We start from the raw sequence: 16,988 nt of genomic DNA, 5'->3' as shown, positions 1-16,988 counted from the left end.
AGAACAGAACACGGGGTACGGATTCTTTATGTTCACTGCACAGAACCACCAACGTAAAGATGTTCTAGAACCTCAAATTTCGCACAAATTCATTCAACTATACTACCAGACTCAAAGACAAGTAATGCTGTGACTAGTAATTTGAAATAAAATACTTACCTCAAGGCAAGCAAGGTGAACATCTTTTATGATGCTGCCATTTTTAGAAAACACAAGCTGCTTGAGCAATAGGCAGCCAAGTTCTAAAGTTGCCAAACGGATTTTTCCATCTATGAAAAGAAAATATTGATATAAAAATAGCAGCAGTTTAAGTATTGCTCTTCTCATTACCTGATGTTCTTAAATGTTTCTACTCTTCTCTGCAATTTTCATAAACTTTGCTCCTGTCATACACACCCTATTTGACAAGGATGAGTGCTGATGCTGGCTTGCAATACTGATGGCTATTAAAAAAACCCCAAACAAACAAAACAATCAAAAACCAAAACTGGAAGAGTAATCTAAAGCAGAAGAAAATTTAAGGCAGAACCACGCAATAAGAAGGTAATAAAGATTAACACTATTAGAAAAGAAGCTGAAAGCAATGCCTTATCAACCTGAAGCACGGGTTGAATCGGACTAAAATTACAGAAGAATCACAGATGTTTAGCATGGATAGTAACAAGACGAAAGGAGGTTTTGTACATGGCATAATAATAAGGTATAGCTTTTCCTTAAAAAATGTCCAAAGCATTCAGATCCAGCCTGGATGTGAAAATGTAGAGAAGTCAGAGTGAAAGAAGCCATTGAGATTTTAAGATTATAGTTTCAGATGGATTAAAAAAATAAAAAGAGAGAAAGATACAGTCTGAGCTCAGTGATCAATATTAAGACAATATATCCAAGAGACAGACAGACATCTTAGCTTTTGACCCCAACTCCCATCTACTATTTTACAAGTTAGTAACAAGAAAGACAAAAGGAGATGTTCTACACAGCATTTAGCAAGCTTAATAAAACCCCACTATTTCCACCCCTCCCCAGAAGTGCTTTTGTTTAAATAAAGGCATTTCTTCATCCTGCACTCTTTCCCTCTGCAGCATGAACAAACTCTTTTATATATAAATGTTCTTTTAACCTGTGACTGGTACATCAGTATAACGAGTTAATACTCTGTACATCAATCTTACAAGTCAAACGAACATTAGATTTTATTCTCCAGACAATCAGGAATTTGATAGTCTGTCGGTTTCAGGGGAAAACCAGTTCTACTCATTTGAAGTTTTAAGAGGGGAAGTGCAGGAAGAAGAGCTGTGGCTTGAACAAAAAAAAAAAAAAATCATGTTTCCATGGAATAGGTCACTAAGCCTTGTAACCCTCATTTCACAAAAAAGTTGAAGTCAGGAAAAAACCCACATCTTTTCTGCAAAACAGTTCAGAAGTGAAAATACCATCTGTGATTAAAAAAAAAATAATGGGACACCATATAGTTTTCACTTATTATACCCACTCAATGTTCATTGAAGAGCATGCTAAACACTTCCCCCTCAAACACAAGAGGCTAGGTAGCTTTTTTTTTTTTCATCTTTCAAAATTTCAGCTTGGCAAGAAAACAAACATTGGAAAAGTGATACCTGGTTGCGCAGCATAATTCATGATCCTGATGAGCCCTTCTGCAAGTACATGATTATACGAGTTTCTCTCTTCAGCACGTTGAGCTGGAAGTTGAATTCTCTCCAGCTTGACTGGGTCAATTCCTTTTGTGGGAGATGAAGGAAGAAAGGTAAGTTAGAAAACAGGAGTACGCCTCGAGGTAAGTATTTAATAGACTGCAGCAGTTTTCTCAGAAGAGAGTCATTAGCAATACAAAACTGGGCAAGTTAGTTTTGAATTTCTATTACAAGGAAAAGGAGGAACAAGAGAAAGACTAAACACATTTATGTATCTCTGAAAAGTCTCAGCCTTAAATGGAGCCTACTGGGTGAAGACACTCAAATCCCAAAGTGGTTGGTGACATCCAAACCATTCTGCTGCAGCTGGAATTCTCAGAATAAATAAAATCGATAAAATCTATTGATTTAAAATAAACCTAAATAAATCTAAAATTAAAATCTAAATAAAATCAAAGTCAAGCCATACATCTGAAGAGCATAAAGGCTAAAGATGAAAGTCTGATTTTAAATTCTGCTTTGGTAGTAAGTAATCAGTTCACATGTTTTTAAAAAACAGGAATTTTATTTTGTAACTAGTAGCCTCTGATTTAGTACCCTCTCCAATGTAAGTCACAGATTCTCACTGACCTCTATAAGGAAACTAAACCCATCTTTCTTCAACCTATTCCTGTAAAATAGCAATCATTTCTCAAAATAGCCTGGTTACTGTAAGACTTCTTAGAAGAAAACAGTTATGGATTGCTGAGGATCTCCCTGTCCTCATTCTGAAGAATGGTAATAAACAACCCCATAAAACAGAAGATGACTATATCGCAGTTTACAGCTTCTTCCAACCCTGAACTTGTAGCTAACTCTACAGAACAATGCCATTTGTGATATCTGATTTATTTCTTCGCTAAGCATATGTATTTGGAAGAACTAATATAGGTCTGTTTGTATCACTGTCATTAATCTTCAAATGTTCTCTGTCATGATGAGACTTAAGAAAGGGGTGGGAGGAAGGAAGCATTTAAGGAACCAAGGCAGAGTATCAGTGTTCACAACAATCCAACAGTTTAGTAAAGAGCTACAGTTTTCCTTCTGGAAAGGAAAGCTGCTTATGAGTAACATTTCTTAGAGAATATATATATGCAGATTAAGCTCTCACAGAAGGAGATGGTTATTAACCAGCAGAAAACCATTAAGTAGACTAAGAAAACATGAGGCAGGACCAGGCAGGTGTTCAACAAAGCAGCCAAATTGAAATCACAATGAAAGAATTCATATTCAGCATCTTTCCTTTGGCTGTCTGCCTGCCAAGAATGCAGAGTTCTGCATTCTTGAGATACAGTACATGCTCTAGCAAAATCTATGAAGGGTTCCTTCTGGGATTAAAGATCTCTCAGACACCATTTGCAACATATGTGTGGCTCTTGGGATTCTTTCTTTCTGTTCATACAGATATTTCTTGCTGGTGAAAAACAAGCATGTTTTCTTTAAAATCGTTCAAGAACACGGTGCAAAATGCAGACTCAGCATCCAAATGGAAGGAATCATGATCAGAGGCCTCCACAGGGTGCACTCATTTAGTGACAGGGACTGAGAAGGCTGCTCCCTTTAAAAGCGAGGCCTAAAACCCAAGTTCTTGATTAAGCTAGGGCAAGTCAGATGGTTTTAGAATGTGTTCTGCTGTAGCCTTCTCCACAGTGCCAGAACCAGGAGGATGGGGCAGAAAGGTAAAATTCAAACAGACCAGCTAGAGAATCAGAAACATATCTGAAACTGACAATATACTGAAACAGAAAACTGCAACTCCTTTTCCTGTGGTGTACAGAGGACAAGCCTGTGTTGCATTCAGTCACAGGAAATCATCCTAGATTTCCAAGTCATTACCTGTTTGTTTGAACTAATTCAAACGCTCACTAGAGCATTTATCTCCCTCAGATAGACAGTAAGTAAACAGATAATCAGATCCTAGACACACAACTCCTAGAGATTTATTACTTCCTGAAACTGGGGAAACAACTTGGCCTCCCAAGTCTGGAGAGAGACCTTCATGCTCTTTTGTAAAAGAAAAAGATCATTGACCCACACCTTGAGAAAATTCAGTATAATACAAGAGATACAGACTAAGACATAAACATTGGCTCCAGCTCAATCCCGAGACACCTTCCATGATTGACACTGAATTTGGTGTAGAAAGGAGACGTACACCTCCTGAGCTTGTAAAGAACAACATCCCACTCTTGCAAACAGGGGCACATCAGCAGCTTGTAAAACCCTTCCTCTTCCAGACACAGAGGCACAGATTCCATGGCCCCCAAGGCTAAAAGCAGTCTATTATAGGGCATGAGAGGAATGGGTTGGTGAAAGACAGTGAAGATCAAAACTGGATGTCATTAGCTGTCTAGCATCAAAGATCTAGGGTCAAGTATGGACAACAAAGGAAAATAGCTTCTAAAGAGCAATAGGGTAATGTAAACTGCTGACAAGGAAAGCCAATGAGTATAGCCTAGAGAATTTTTCATTTAGAGAGAGCCGACATGGCCACCAAAGAATGAAGTGTAGATTTTGTCCCCTTAAATGCATAAAAGGTATCCAGTTTTAGGGTCAGGATACTTGTAGTCTCTTAAGAGGTAGATATTCCAGTGCTTATTTTACTCCTCTTGGTAACCCTGGATATTCAGTGAAAAATAAACAGCACAGAGATTGCTGAAGCTAAGCAGCAAAACGCTGCATCTGCAGCATTCCTCACTGTTTACAGCGACACTATAGATGTAAACGAATTATCTTTGAAACAAGAGAGGATATCAGACTTTTTCTGGGAACGGGATACTGAAGAGTGACTAATTACCCAGAAAGCAAATACGGTGGGCTGAAGGACTATGGTCTTAAATAGAACAATTCTTAGGAAATACAACACTGGCATGTAGGCTTACTCCTTGACAATGATGTTCAAAGACTTCTGGGGACTCTTTGAAGCTGCAAGTTACAACTACTGATCCTGGCTATTTGCAGCTTCAACTAATAAACTTTAGGAGAAGAGAATCCATCTCTGACATCAGGGCTTTCTAGCAGTGACACTTGAAAGTCCCTCAGGAAGACATATTCAGGAAGTAGTATACTGGTTGGAGGAGGAGGAGGAGTGGGAAATCGGAGATGCAAGTCAGCAAGGGCTGGAGCAAAACAAGGCTGTGGTGCTATCTTTGGTGATTTAGTTGCATTATTATCTCTTGTCATAAGAGACTGTGAAAGCCCTGAAATTGTCTGCAAATTATCATCTCAGAGAAGCATTCCCTCATTCCTGGAAAAAGATAAAACCATCAATAGGATGGAGAAGAACAGGAGGGGGTCAGCTTAGCTAGTTCCATCAAGGCTCTCATTTCCACTCGCCCATTAGAGGTACCTGGAAGCTAGAATAGAATCCTTCTAAGGATGCCATCACACCTGATGCTCTTTTGCTCAGTTTACTGTAGCAGTTGCTTCATTTAAATTATTAGTATGTTACAGAAACTATCCTTACAAGCAGAAGATAAATTCAGTTCTCAATTCCTGAAACATGATTATTCATATGAGATATTTATATTATTGCACCATAAGGAATCTATTTAAAATGCATACAAAGATAAACACCAAAAAAGCTAACCATAGTCGTCCCTCAGAAAAGGCACATATTGTCATACTGAATTATCTGAATTATAATAAAGTACACATTTAACATAGTTTTGCTAGTTTATAAAATAGTCCAGACTCCTTAAGAGACTTGCAATATGTATTATGGCACAGAACACTGACAACTTAAATAAGTTTTCAATCAAATATGTCATGATGGACGAGAAGGCTGTTGAGGAATTGTATAGTATAAAAAAGAACTGCTGAAGGACTGTAAAAGCTGGATAGAAATAGGCAATACATGACTTCCATACACACATCTGATTCTCAGGCCTTGTGCATTATCTATATGTTTAAAGTATACAAAGATTTAATTTTTACATATGGGGACAAGTTTTACAACATTTTATACTTGGCTTACATGTAGCAATCACAGGACAGGCAAAACAGGAATGAATTGGATTCTATATATATGTAGATTGAATACAGTGGGTTTCAACTGAAATTTAGAGATTAAAAATGAAACACAATAATCCTATTCCAATTCCAAGAAACCTATAGAAAGAAGTTGTCTGATGTTCACAAAGCTTTCCACCAAATTGTTCTTAAAAAGGTGATCCTTAGTAATTATTTTTACTAACAGCATACTTATTTCTGCCTCCCCCATGTAAAGAATTTTTCACCATTTATGGCATGCATAAGCACAAGATACAAACAGATTGTGTGTGTCTAAAACCATGTGTCTCATTCAGTTTTCTCTGGAAAAAACAAAAATTGCTTACCTTTGTTGTGTGACATTGCATATAGAAGACAGAGCACAAAGAGGGCATAGTAATCATCTTCAGCACAGTCCAGCGCATTATAGACCATATCAAGAAACGGCCTGTGAAAGGAGTAATTTTAAAATGGTCAAGATGACCATATCTACAGAAAAATGAGTAACTATCTTGTTCTTCATGTAGCTAAGCGAAGAGGAAAATTTACAGTAACACACATTTTCAGACATTAAACAAAAATTAACCTGTTTCAGAGTACTCAGATTATAGCCATGCCTTGTATTTACGTTCTGACATTAATTCTGATGTTTTAACAGGAGTTATTACACAATACTTTCCCAAGAACTGATTATTCACACATTTACCGAGTTGTCTGTAGCACATATAGTATGCATGCACAAGTGTTGTACAGCTTGTTTTAAGTGCATACATAAGTAATTTCCAAGAGCTGCTACCAATGTTGCATAAACAAAAAAGACTATCTTAAAACTCATGTACTAAATGAAGTTGAAAAGTTTTTACTATTACAAGGAAGCAGTTTTCACCAGAAGTTTGGAGGAAGCTAGGTTATTCCAAGACAATCGGTCAAAAACTTCACTGTCAAACAGTTACAGGAAAGAAAAATGAACAAGGAGGGAACATTTGAATGGAAAAAAGAAAGCTTTGGACTGCAGATGAGCTTTGTTTTCCTGGGTTTAAGCATATGTGACCTACAACATATACAGGAAGCTACAAACAGTGCCAAGTTCACCCTTTACCTGTCCCCTGAATAGACCAGAGATGTCAATTTAATCCAGAAGCCATGTGGACAGATTAGATACAGCTAAGATTCACCTAATATTAGCACAAGCCTGATGGCAAGGCAAGTTGGCTTCTTTTCTTAAACTGGCTTGCATCCAATCAGTTCAGAGCACAAGCAGAAATTAAGTCCATCTTCACAGGTGGCCCAGACAGACCAAAAAGTCAGGGAAGTGTTCGAGACACCCGAAGAAGAGAGCTCAGCACCTTAATTGAAAAGAGATAATTCCAACCTCTCAAAGTATTTTTATACACCAGTGAAAGAAAAAAAATAAATCCTTACATTACCTAATTTACATCCAAATAAAATTAAAATACATTAAAATAACATCCAACGTCATAAAAACAAACACATTTTCCTATCTTCAGACCTAGCAGACAAGAAGCATCCACTACAAACTCACTGTTGTGGTTAACTATGGGTCAGAAGGGCTATCAAAAAGCAGAACACAACATACTTCTATGCCTAGTTCAGACCTGTGGTGCCCTCATGACCACACAATGTATCCCAGTAAGCCACTCGAAGTCCTAACAACGTCTTTAAGACATCCCATCAGTTCCACATGTTTCAACAACACACTTTTGCTAAAACAAGATTATCACAATAACAGAACACACTGTTCCTTTGCTCAATTCATGACATTGCAGTCACATGTTTGTGCGTTTCTGAAGCTGGATTACAAGCATCCTCTAGGATGTACTTAAATGCCACTGAGTTACGATCCCTCTTTGCCCAAGTTCAACACTGCTGCATGTATCTAAGCCAAATTTCCCACACGTAATCTCAAAAGACCCTGAATATTCAAGCAAAAACAGTCTAATAAAGAATTAGCAATGTTGAAAATAAACAGAGTGCCTTCAGACTTCTTAAGCATTAAACACGCGCTACAAGCCTCAAGACATTCTGAAATGGGGTGCTTTACACTTAGCAGAGAGAGTTCGGCTGCAAAGTCCAAAGAAGGGAGAGGATCAAGATAGATAGGTTCAAAATTATTAAAACAGTTTAATGCTAGACAACACAAGGTCTGTTGTCAGACCAACAATAGGTGGTTATTACCCCCAAAACTGACCTATAATGTGAAAGTAATACTTATTTTAATTTTATTCAAACCAACATTTTACGTTATCAAAGCTGCAGAAATATCAGTAGCTGTTGCATTAGCACTAATACTACATGGTATTAAGTAACTTCTGTAATCTCTAATGCATTTCTCGCTGTTTTTCCCCCCATGTACTACTAAGATTTGTGAAATTACGTAACTTAAAAAATATGATTACAGCAGTGAGAGGAATAATTTTCATTCCAGATGCTTCTTCACAGCATCTATCTATATGCTTTATCAAATCTCAATTGCAGTAATCTGAAGCCGAAACAACTTCTAGGAATCCCACTCATCAACAGGTCTTCATATAAACTTAACATGGGATAGACTAGAAAAAAAGTCAGCTGTAAGAAAGCAGCAACAGAAGGCACAACATAGCATGAAGGTTTTGCATTCTGGAAAAAATCTTTGCTGTGCAGCATATGATAAAAAGTAGTTAATTTAAAACAAGCCTTTAATCTTAAACTTTCCAGTAGTGAGGCACACCAGAACAAAATCACACCAAAAATACTTCAACTTTCTATGTTCTTCACATTAGCATAAGGGCTAAAGGAAATTGAAAACCTGACTTGCCTTTTACAGCTACAGATTTTTAATTGCCAACTGTGCTGGTTTCCATTGATTTTTCAACAACTATTGGACAACTTTTAAAAGCCACTGTAGTATTAAAGTCTACATGGCAAGTATTTTCAAACGCACTTCTTGACTCTGTAAGCGTTTTCTTTCTTTACTAGCCTTTTCCTAGTGACTCGAGAGAAGAAACAGATCAAACGCCAACTGTTCTTCAAATTATTTGTTCTTGTGGAGTATGTCCACCATTGAAGACTGCAACACATTAGGAATCACTGTCATCACAATCATTAATGATTATTCCATTTCTGGAAGCTTCTCCCACTTCAAGCATGGAATAAGAGACGACTGCGTTTTCTACTACCACTTGGCACCTTATTCACATGGCTCACCTTATCCACAAGACTCAGTGATTCCAATCAGTGCAGGAAAGAAGCTATACACACTTGAGTAAATTTCTTGAGAGATGTAGCTATTGTTTCAAATATTACATTTGGCATACAGAATAACACAAAATCTTAAGCAATAGCAGCTTATCCACCTATATTTCCAAAAATTCATGTACAAAACTAAGGCCAGAAACGTCCTACACAAGGTGTACCCCTATTTTAAAAATATTTTACTCTGCATATTCTTTGATGCTGTTTATTTTTAGAAAAAATGCAGGATGCTGTCAGATCATATCTGCAGATCAAGAGAGTCATTTGCCAAACGCATTAGCATCTTACATGTAAGTATTTTGCACTTGTAAAGACCTGAGCATGCTAATTGGTTTAGTATTCAATGCAGACATTGCCAATTTCTTTCTAAAAGCCATTTGGCACATATTTCAGTCAAAATATCAATAATCTAGAACAATGTATTTTAAAACCAGTTCAAGTCAAGGTTCAAATTCACTTTTACAATGAAATTAAATGTTATCTTTATTAATGAATGTAATTTAAGCTACATCAAAGCTATAATGGAGACAGAATGAAATTCTGGGAATACCAGGCAGCGTTTCCCAAGTTTAAAAATAAATCTGAAATCCTATTAAACATGTGCATTTCCCCAAGGGACACATTTGCAATTACTTTTGTGTCAGAGGTGGCACATTCGGTTTCTTTTCTTTAGCATTCTAATAATAATAATGCAAAATCCTTACTGAGAAAGTGTCTTATGGGTACTCAGTGTATCCAGGTTTAAATTTTGAAGTTAGGGCAATTTCTGCAGCCAGAAACACTTAAAAACTGCATTTCCAAGAGAAGTTTTCAATAACCCTAAGATATATTAATGAACCTTGGAAACTGTACACAGGGTTTGTTCATAACTATTCATACTATTAAAATTCTGTAAAATTTTGTCCTGAACTGAGGAATTCTCTGTGTTTTTTTCCTACAGGTGTATACAAAATTGACAGATGTGAACATTAAGAAAACTTCTGCCTTAATTTAGAAGTTTAGAAAATTCTGGAATGAAAACATTTATATTCTGGTTTTACTGTGTTACTGTTCTGTAATTTAACTTTACCAATTTAAGGCATCAAAATTTCCATAAAGGAAGGCACAGACTTTACAAAGGAAGAGGATCATTTCTGAAACTAATCAGTAGACAGGCCACATCCTGTTTTTCTGTTGCTTCATTTACTCATGATGCACAAGAACTCCCATAATTTTAATTTGAGGCAGATTTGAGACATCTCTTAAGAGAAGTGAGAGAGTTAAAGGGAGGACAATCCAGCAAATATATTACAGTTCCTTTATACCTGTTCCAGCTTGTTATCTCACTCCCAGAGGCAGCTGCACTCTTTTCCTCATCTGTTGTATTCTGTTCTGTCACAGTAGAGATAGACAATTCTGACAGTTTACATCTCTCCATGATTACCATCTCTATTTCTAAAAACCAAAAAACCATCAAAATTTCATTTTTTTTAAACAGTTATTACAAGCTCTTTCATATTTTCTGTCTGCATTAAAACTGACTAATGCAACTATAGATAAGAGGTATAACCATATCCTCAGAAAAGTTAATGAACGAACAGCTGTAGGCAAATTTTCTTCCCAATAAAATAGTTTGATTACATTTCTTTAAGGAATTTGACTGCTATTAGAAAATTTTACATAGACATAATATATGTAAAGAAAATACACAGATTATTTTGGTAAATAAGCAACAGTAATCTCCTTCCCCACCAAACTACACAAAGAAAAATCATATAAACTCTTTTTGGAAAAAAAAGTTCTTTGTGAAAATGCTCATGAGATTAGGGCATGGGTGAATGTTAAGTTTCACAGAGGGTGTAAATAGGTCTCTACTACTACAGCAAATCAGATACCTGGTCCTGACTGCTTCATACCTATTGGCTTTAAGTAGAAGTATTAGGATCAAATCTAGCGTTTGCTTAAGAATTTGGACAATGATGACTACTGACTACACGAGTTTAAACAGTAGATCGTATCATATTTTCTTCAAATCCTGGTAGACAATACATCACCAGTTGTTTGACGCCATTTAAGAAAAGCTTACTCAAACAGACTGTCCACCTAAATCAAAATGCAACTGTGTTTGGAGAGGGCTGTCAAAGCATAAAGGTCTTCTTTTCGATTGCTTGCATGCAATTCTGCCACATTTTTCTCAATTTATGTCTAAAGTAAAGACTAGTTTCTAACGTGAATCCTTCTGATAGTTACTAACTAGTAAAATAGACAGGATATGCTGTAAGACCACTCATCCTAGAAAACCAATTCTTCTTAAGGTCAGCATTAGGTCAAAAATCCTGAAAACATGCAATTAAAAATCTAAAAGTTTAAGATGTTTTCTTCAGTTTTTAACTATTTAATAGTACTAGAATGTACTGGCACTTTTAGCACACTTCTTGAATTTTGAAACATGCTGTGCTGGTTTTGGCTGGGATAGTTAATTTTCTTCACAGTTGTTTGCATGGGGCTATGGTTTGGGTTTGTGCTGGAAACAGTGCTGATACCACAGGGATGTGTTAGCGACTGCTGAGCAGTGCTTACACAGAGCCAAGGCCTTTTCTGCTCCTCACCCCACCCCACCAGCAAGTAGGCTGGGGGTGCACAAGTTGCTGGGAGGGGACACAGCTGGGACAGCTGACCCCAACTGACCAAAGGGATATCCCATACCATATGACATTATGCTCAGCATATAAAGCTGGGGCAAGAAGAAGGAAGGATGGGACCTTTGGAGCAACAGCATTTGTCTTCTCAAGTCGTCATTACGCGTGATGGAGCCCTGTTTTCCTGGAGATGGCTGAACACCTGCCTGCCGATGGGAAGTAGTGAACGGATTGCTTGTTTTGCTTTGCTTGTGTACACAGCTCTTGCTTTATTTATTAAACTATCTTTATCTCAATCCACGAGCTTTCCTACTTTTACTCTTCTGATTCTCTCCTCCATCCCACCAGGGGTGAGCGAGCGGGCAGCTAGGTGGTGCTTAGTTGCCTGCTGAGTTAAACAACAACACATGCATAAAATACTCCCAGACATTTTACAAAGGTAAAATGGCTACACCATTTGCCTTATCACAGAAGGAAAAGTTAAAGTTGTGAAGTCTACTTATAAAGTGCCTCATAATTATGTACACCTAGGTGGAAGGCATGCATCTGTGACAAGGGTCGAAGACTACAGGAAGTGATTAAAAACTCTAAAAGTATTTTCATATGATTAGAAGTACAATTTAACATGAGAAAAAATACAGCCAAAGACTGAAATAAATAACAGTCACACACTTACCTAGTGCAACAAGAGAACAAGTCTTGTAACAGATCACAACTAGGTCCATACAGTAAATAAAAGTATCCAAATTGTAAGCATAATTTTTATCCGCTGGTATACTCACCTTCATTTTCACTGCTTGTTCTGATGCCCTTTGAACTTGCTTCTGTACCTTTAGTTTTATCGAGGTCATCTTGGTTATCTTCAGATCCTCTCTCCTCTTCGTCTTCCTCACCAACATTTTTATAGTTGGGTCTTTTCTGCACCCTCTTCTTCCCTCTCTGTTTGTTAATTTCAAGAGACCGCTCAAGTGTTTCTGTTGGTTTTATGAAACATCTGATACTTGACTTTGCCTGTAAATATGAAGAGTTTACACTGAGTTACAGCAAGACGTTTTTAACTCTAAACGGTAAAGAAACTTCAGTTCATATAGAAGAGGGGTTTTAGAATATAAATTAGCATACCACTTACAAATCTCAAATCCATTTTAAAACAAGAAAGCAGACCTCAAGTTGTACCAAACCATCAGTAGAACAAGTAACATATCCTAAAGATCTATCACTAAAAGGTATGCCATCTTGAGACAAGAAGATCTAGGACTACCTATTTTATCAATATAAGTTTATTTTTCGTATTATTCTTATTACTAGTTTTCCTTCTTTGAACTTTGAGACAGGTAGTACACACAAAATAAAGACACCTTTTGCAAAAAGGATAAATGCAGCAAAATCCAAAATGTCTGTCGACAGTAACATATTAATATGAAATACACTTTTTAAATGTCTTTGGCAGTAGCAAGGACAAAAACCAATGCTGTAAGCCAAGAGCTTTTTTTGAATCTCAAGCTTCTCTCAACAGCATAGTAGTCCTTGTATCAACTAGAAACAAACGGCACTGACATCAAACTTTTTTTGGGCCTCCAGACATAGACTTACGAAGTCAGGAAAATCAACACCACTTCATTTGTTAGACTTTCATATACTTCTGTTCTACCCAGAGATATCAGAAGTTTATCTTTCAAGTGAAAACAACATTTCTGGACAAGATGGCAAACTATTCAATCAATACCTGATTTTCCTGATTATCAATTTACACAGCAAGAAAATAAATTTAGATGAAAAATTTCTCTGAGAAGAAATAAGTATTTCCAAGAATCTGACACATCCTAACAACAGAGAACAACATATTCTTATGGAGAGACACAAGACACTACAAAAAGTTCTGTGACTAGAAGGACTAACAAAACTTGGTTTCCTACAATTTTGCAGATTGTTTCTGAGCTGTGATGCTTTGAGCTCCCTTCGCACTTGTTAAGCCTGCCAGGTGGACTGCCAGAGTACATGCTCTCTCCCACCCAGAGCTATAAACATTAATCAGTCAAACCTCTCCGTTACTGAGAAGTGAAACACATGGTTTGGGGGCTTCCTGCCAGCAGAGGTTTAGGCTGAACAAAAGTGCTACAGAAACTTCATTACCTTTCAGATCTCGATACTTCAATCAATTAGATGCTGGCTAATGGGTTAACAATTCAAGGGCAAAGAAGAGAAAAGAAGTAAGACTAGAGTAAATACAAAACTGTTTCCATTCCTTGCCTTAGGTGACTCAGGTACAACAAGCATTAAAGACAAGTGCAAAGAGACCTCAGAGAAAAAGTCGGGGGAAAAAAAAAAAAATCCCTCCCTCCACTGAAAAAGGAACACCTATACATAAAAATAAGACATTACGAGAAGATCTGGGAAGAAGCCTCCTACAAGTCAAAAGGCCAAAATGTTTCTCAATATTCTGACTTTTTAAAAAGGTTTTCTAGAAATCTTGCATAAGTCACCTTACACTTGGCACTGAAACAAGCTATATAGTAGGACGAATCTTTCACAATACCAAAAAAAACCCACAATGTGAAATTTACCACATTTATGTCCCCCAGAAACCTCTCTGATATATTTTTAGTCTGATCAAACTGCAACATAGGAAGGTTATAAACCAATCAGAGTTACAACCAAATTACCATTTATTGGTGGCTTCTCATCAGAAAAGACCTAAGAGAACAACACATGAAGTCCTGTTCTTTAGGGAAAAAAAGAAAAGTAGCATGCAAGCTGCATTTTCCCCTTCCTGCATTTACTTCTTACAATTATTTCCTAGAATCCTGTAGGTACTTTCTTCATGAAGAACACATGTACTTAACATCCTTCTATTTCTAATACGCTCTTAGCCATATGAGCAAAATAACAGAAGAGACCAGCAGAGAGCGATGTGCTCATAAGCACGGAACCGTGGTGTGGTCTGGTCCATCTCAAGAAAGAACGTTGAGAAAAAGTCAACATATATATTCCGTTCTGCTAAATATAACAAGGCTATGTATTTCTAACATTCTAAAATCAGACTTAAAATTCCTTTACACAGTATACAGCTTATCTAAGTTGATTATACAGTTTGAGATACTGCTAATTTATACTTTTAAAATCTCTTTCAACCATATTTTCAATTATGGTTTATCTTGTGCAATATGTGCTAGTAAAATAAGGTAGTACCAGTAGCAACTTTTACGGGAAGGAGAAAGTAGGTTAAACAACAAACCAAGAAACGTAAAATAGGTAGAACTGGCCCACATCCGAATTATGCAGGAAAACAGATCTCACAGGAAATAAGGTAAACCTTAGTGTGACGAACTGCTAATAAGTTTAAATACATTCTGTTGGCTACACATATTCAACTCTCATCATGACACAAAAGTCAGTATTTCTTCTGATGCCACCTAAAAACAGAAATACAAGGTAAAAACATGGAAAGAAAGTCTATCTTAATTTGCTATACTTTGTGTTGGATAACCTGTTCAATGGAGGTTGAGTAATCATTACTGCTCCACGATGTTCAGCAGATCTCCATGGATAGCTTATTGCCAACTCGTAAGCTATCAGCAGTTAGATCTGTTGGTAGTTTTTTCCACAAATTGATTTCCAGTAAAAAGTACCATTTGTTCCTGTCGTGACAGCTACCATTGCTCTTTTGCACTAAATATCTCTGGATATGTTGCATTTATACACAGCAAATGCAACTCTTAGCTTTTATTTTTGTTAAGTGTTCTTTACTCATTGTCTCCTATCAGTAAGATATGTGACCCTGCTTCTGGTAATCTCAGTCCATACTCTCTACACCTCATTCCACTTTAATTCATCTCATTAGGAAGATGAATATAGACATGAGGTTCTAGTTCCTTCAGGTTTTAGAAACTACATGTTAGTTAGAAATCGACAGTTACACTTCAATTTAAATATACCAAGACATCTCAGTTACAAGATATGAGCAGTGTTAGGTATAGAGAAGGGGTTTAGAGATAACTGGGGCTCACCATAACAGAGACATATCCCCAAAACAACAGTATCAGAATGATTACCATGGGAAATTATAACAGAAAGGAAGTAGTAAAAGATAATTTGGGTCTGACTTAAAAACAAACACAATTCTAAACTCAGTTAAAAAGTAAATTAAAATACTTGCTCATTATTTTTCTCTACTAACCCCAGAACAAGCAATTCTAAAGTAGCTTCTGAAATAGCTTCCATGATTCAGAAGAAGTTTGTAACTTCTTTGAAACAGTGCACCACAGTAACAACTTCACAATGATCCTGATATACGTTATAGTCCAGAAAACAGCCTGTGAAATGTCTAACAATGCTCAAAATAATAAATCAACTTTCTGCTCTAAGAAGTCCTATCACAGAACAAGAAACTGCCTCACCTTTACTTAAGTTGTCTATGCCTCAGTATCTACAGCTACCTTTAGCTTCACTGCATTGAGCTGTGTATCAGTGGAAAACATCACGTAATTTATGCAGTAGCTGTTCATACTCATCAACTGAGAGCAGATCACTTGATAGCTCCCGTCACTGGGAATAGGGCATGGAGCTCTTGTGCTGAAGATTATTCCCTTCTCTTTCTGCACATAAATAACCTCTATCAGTAGGCTTTCTGACAGCACAGGTTTTCCCCTCCAAGGTTTCATTGAAGAATATGGTTGAATTTCCTGAAAACTAGAAACTAAAGCTTGTCCCATGGAAGTGTTTTCCTCATTCACCAGAAGTGCTCTCCCTGTAGTAAAGCTCGACTTCTAGCAGTTTCACTGTCTATCCTAGAAAGTCAGTACCTCTCCTGTTTATTACCTGTTCACATATGACATTGTCATTCTCCCAGTTTACATGCCATGAGGACACATTTTTAAGATCAGTAAGATGCAGCAACCTAAATAGTACTACAAACATAAGAGAATAGATGAACAGAAGTTTATAAGTAACGCCCATCACCCCGTCCTAACATTAGTGCAAGTACACAAACATGCTACAGGTATTTTGCAACTCTGTACAGTAACTATTGACAGGAAAAGAAAATCTCACTTCTGCAATAACTGGTGCCCCACCCTCTCGCCACAAGTTTCCTAGTAATAAAGCTGCTTCTGCACAAGTAGCACACACGACAGTGAGTATGCAGCCAGCAGGTCAGACATTTGCTCACACGAGTAAGAGACTGCTTTATCTGAAAGCACTTAGTCAGCTCTACCATTCCACTGCAGTTTTTTCTAAAAAAGATTAGATTCTAAATATCAAGGGCAACAGTACAAAACACAACTCAAAAGCTACTGGCTAAGATCAGCCCACACAACTTCCACTGCACAGTAGGGAGAAATTTGGAAAAGTTGACGTATCATGGAAGAGTTGAAGCATATCTCCTCAAAACTCTCAGAGCTACAGCCACTGCTGGGAAAGAAGGTGCGTAAGAATCAGTCTA

General features: G+C 37.0%; 1 protein-coding gene across 5 annotated transcripts in view; it reads right to left on the bottom strand.

Annotated features, from left to right (window-relative positions):
- CLEC16A (C-type lectin domain containing 16A) overlaps nucleotides 1–16,988 on the bottom strand; it is a 99,823-nt gene that overhangs the window by 63,051 nt on the left and 19,784 nt on the right. For all 5 annotated transcript variants that reach the window (XM_086622530.1, XM_086622527.1, XM_086622528.1 and 2 more), the window contains exons 10-14: nucleotides 12,331–12,559; nucleotides 10,235–10,364; nucleotides 6,026–6,126; nucleotides 1,614–1,736; nucleotides 160–269 (exon numbers count right to left, since the gene is read on the bottom strand). In XM_086622530.1, coding sequence (XP_086478656.1) covers nucleotides 160–269; nucleotides 1,614–1,736; nucleotides 6,026–6,126; nucleotides 10,235–10,364; nucleotides 12,331–12,559 — 693 coding nt within the window. The remainder of the gene's footprint in view (nucleotides 1–159; nucleotides 270–1,613; nucleotides 1,737–6,025; nucleotides 6,127–10,234; nucleotides 10,365–12,330; nucleotides 12,560–16,988) is intronic.

This window comes from Tauraco erythrolophus, chromosome 17, assembly GCF_009769465.1.
Source record: "Tauraco erythrolophus isolate bTauEry1 chromosome 17, bTauEry1.pri, whole genome shotgun sequence".
NCBI classification, from domain to species: domain Eukaryota; kingdom Metazoa; phylum Chordata; class Aves; order Musophagiformes; family Musophagidae; genus Tauraco; species Tauraco erythrolophus.
This window is presented reverse-complemented; position numbering and strand designations above follow the sequence as displayed.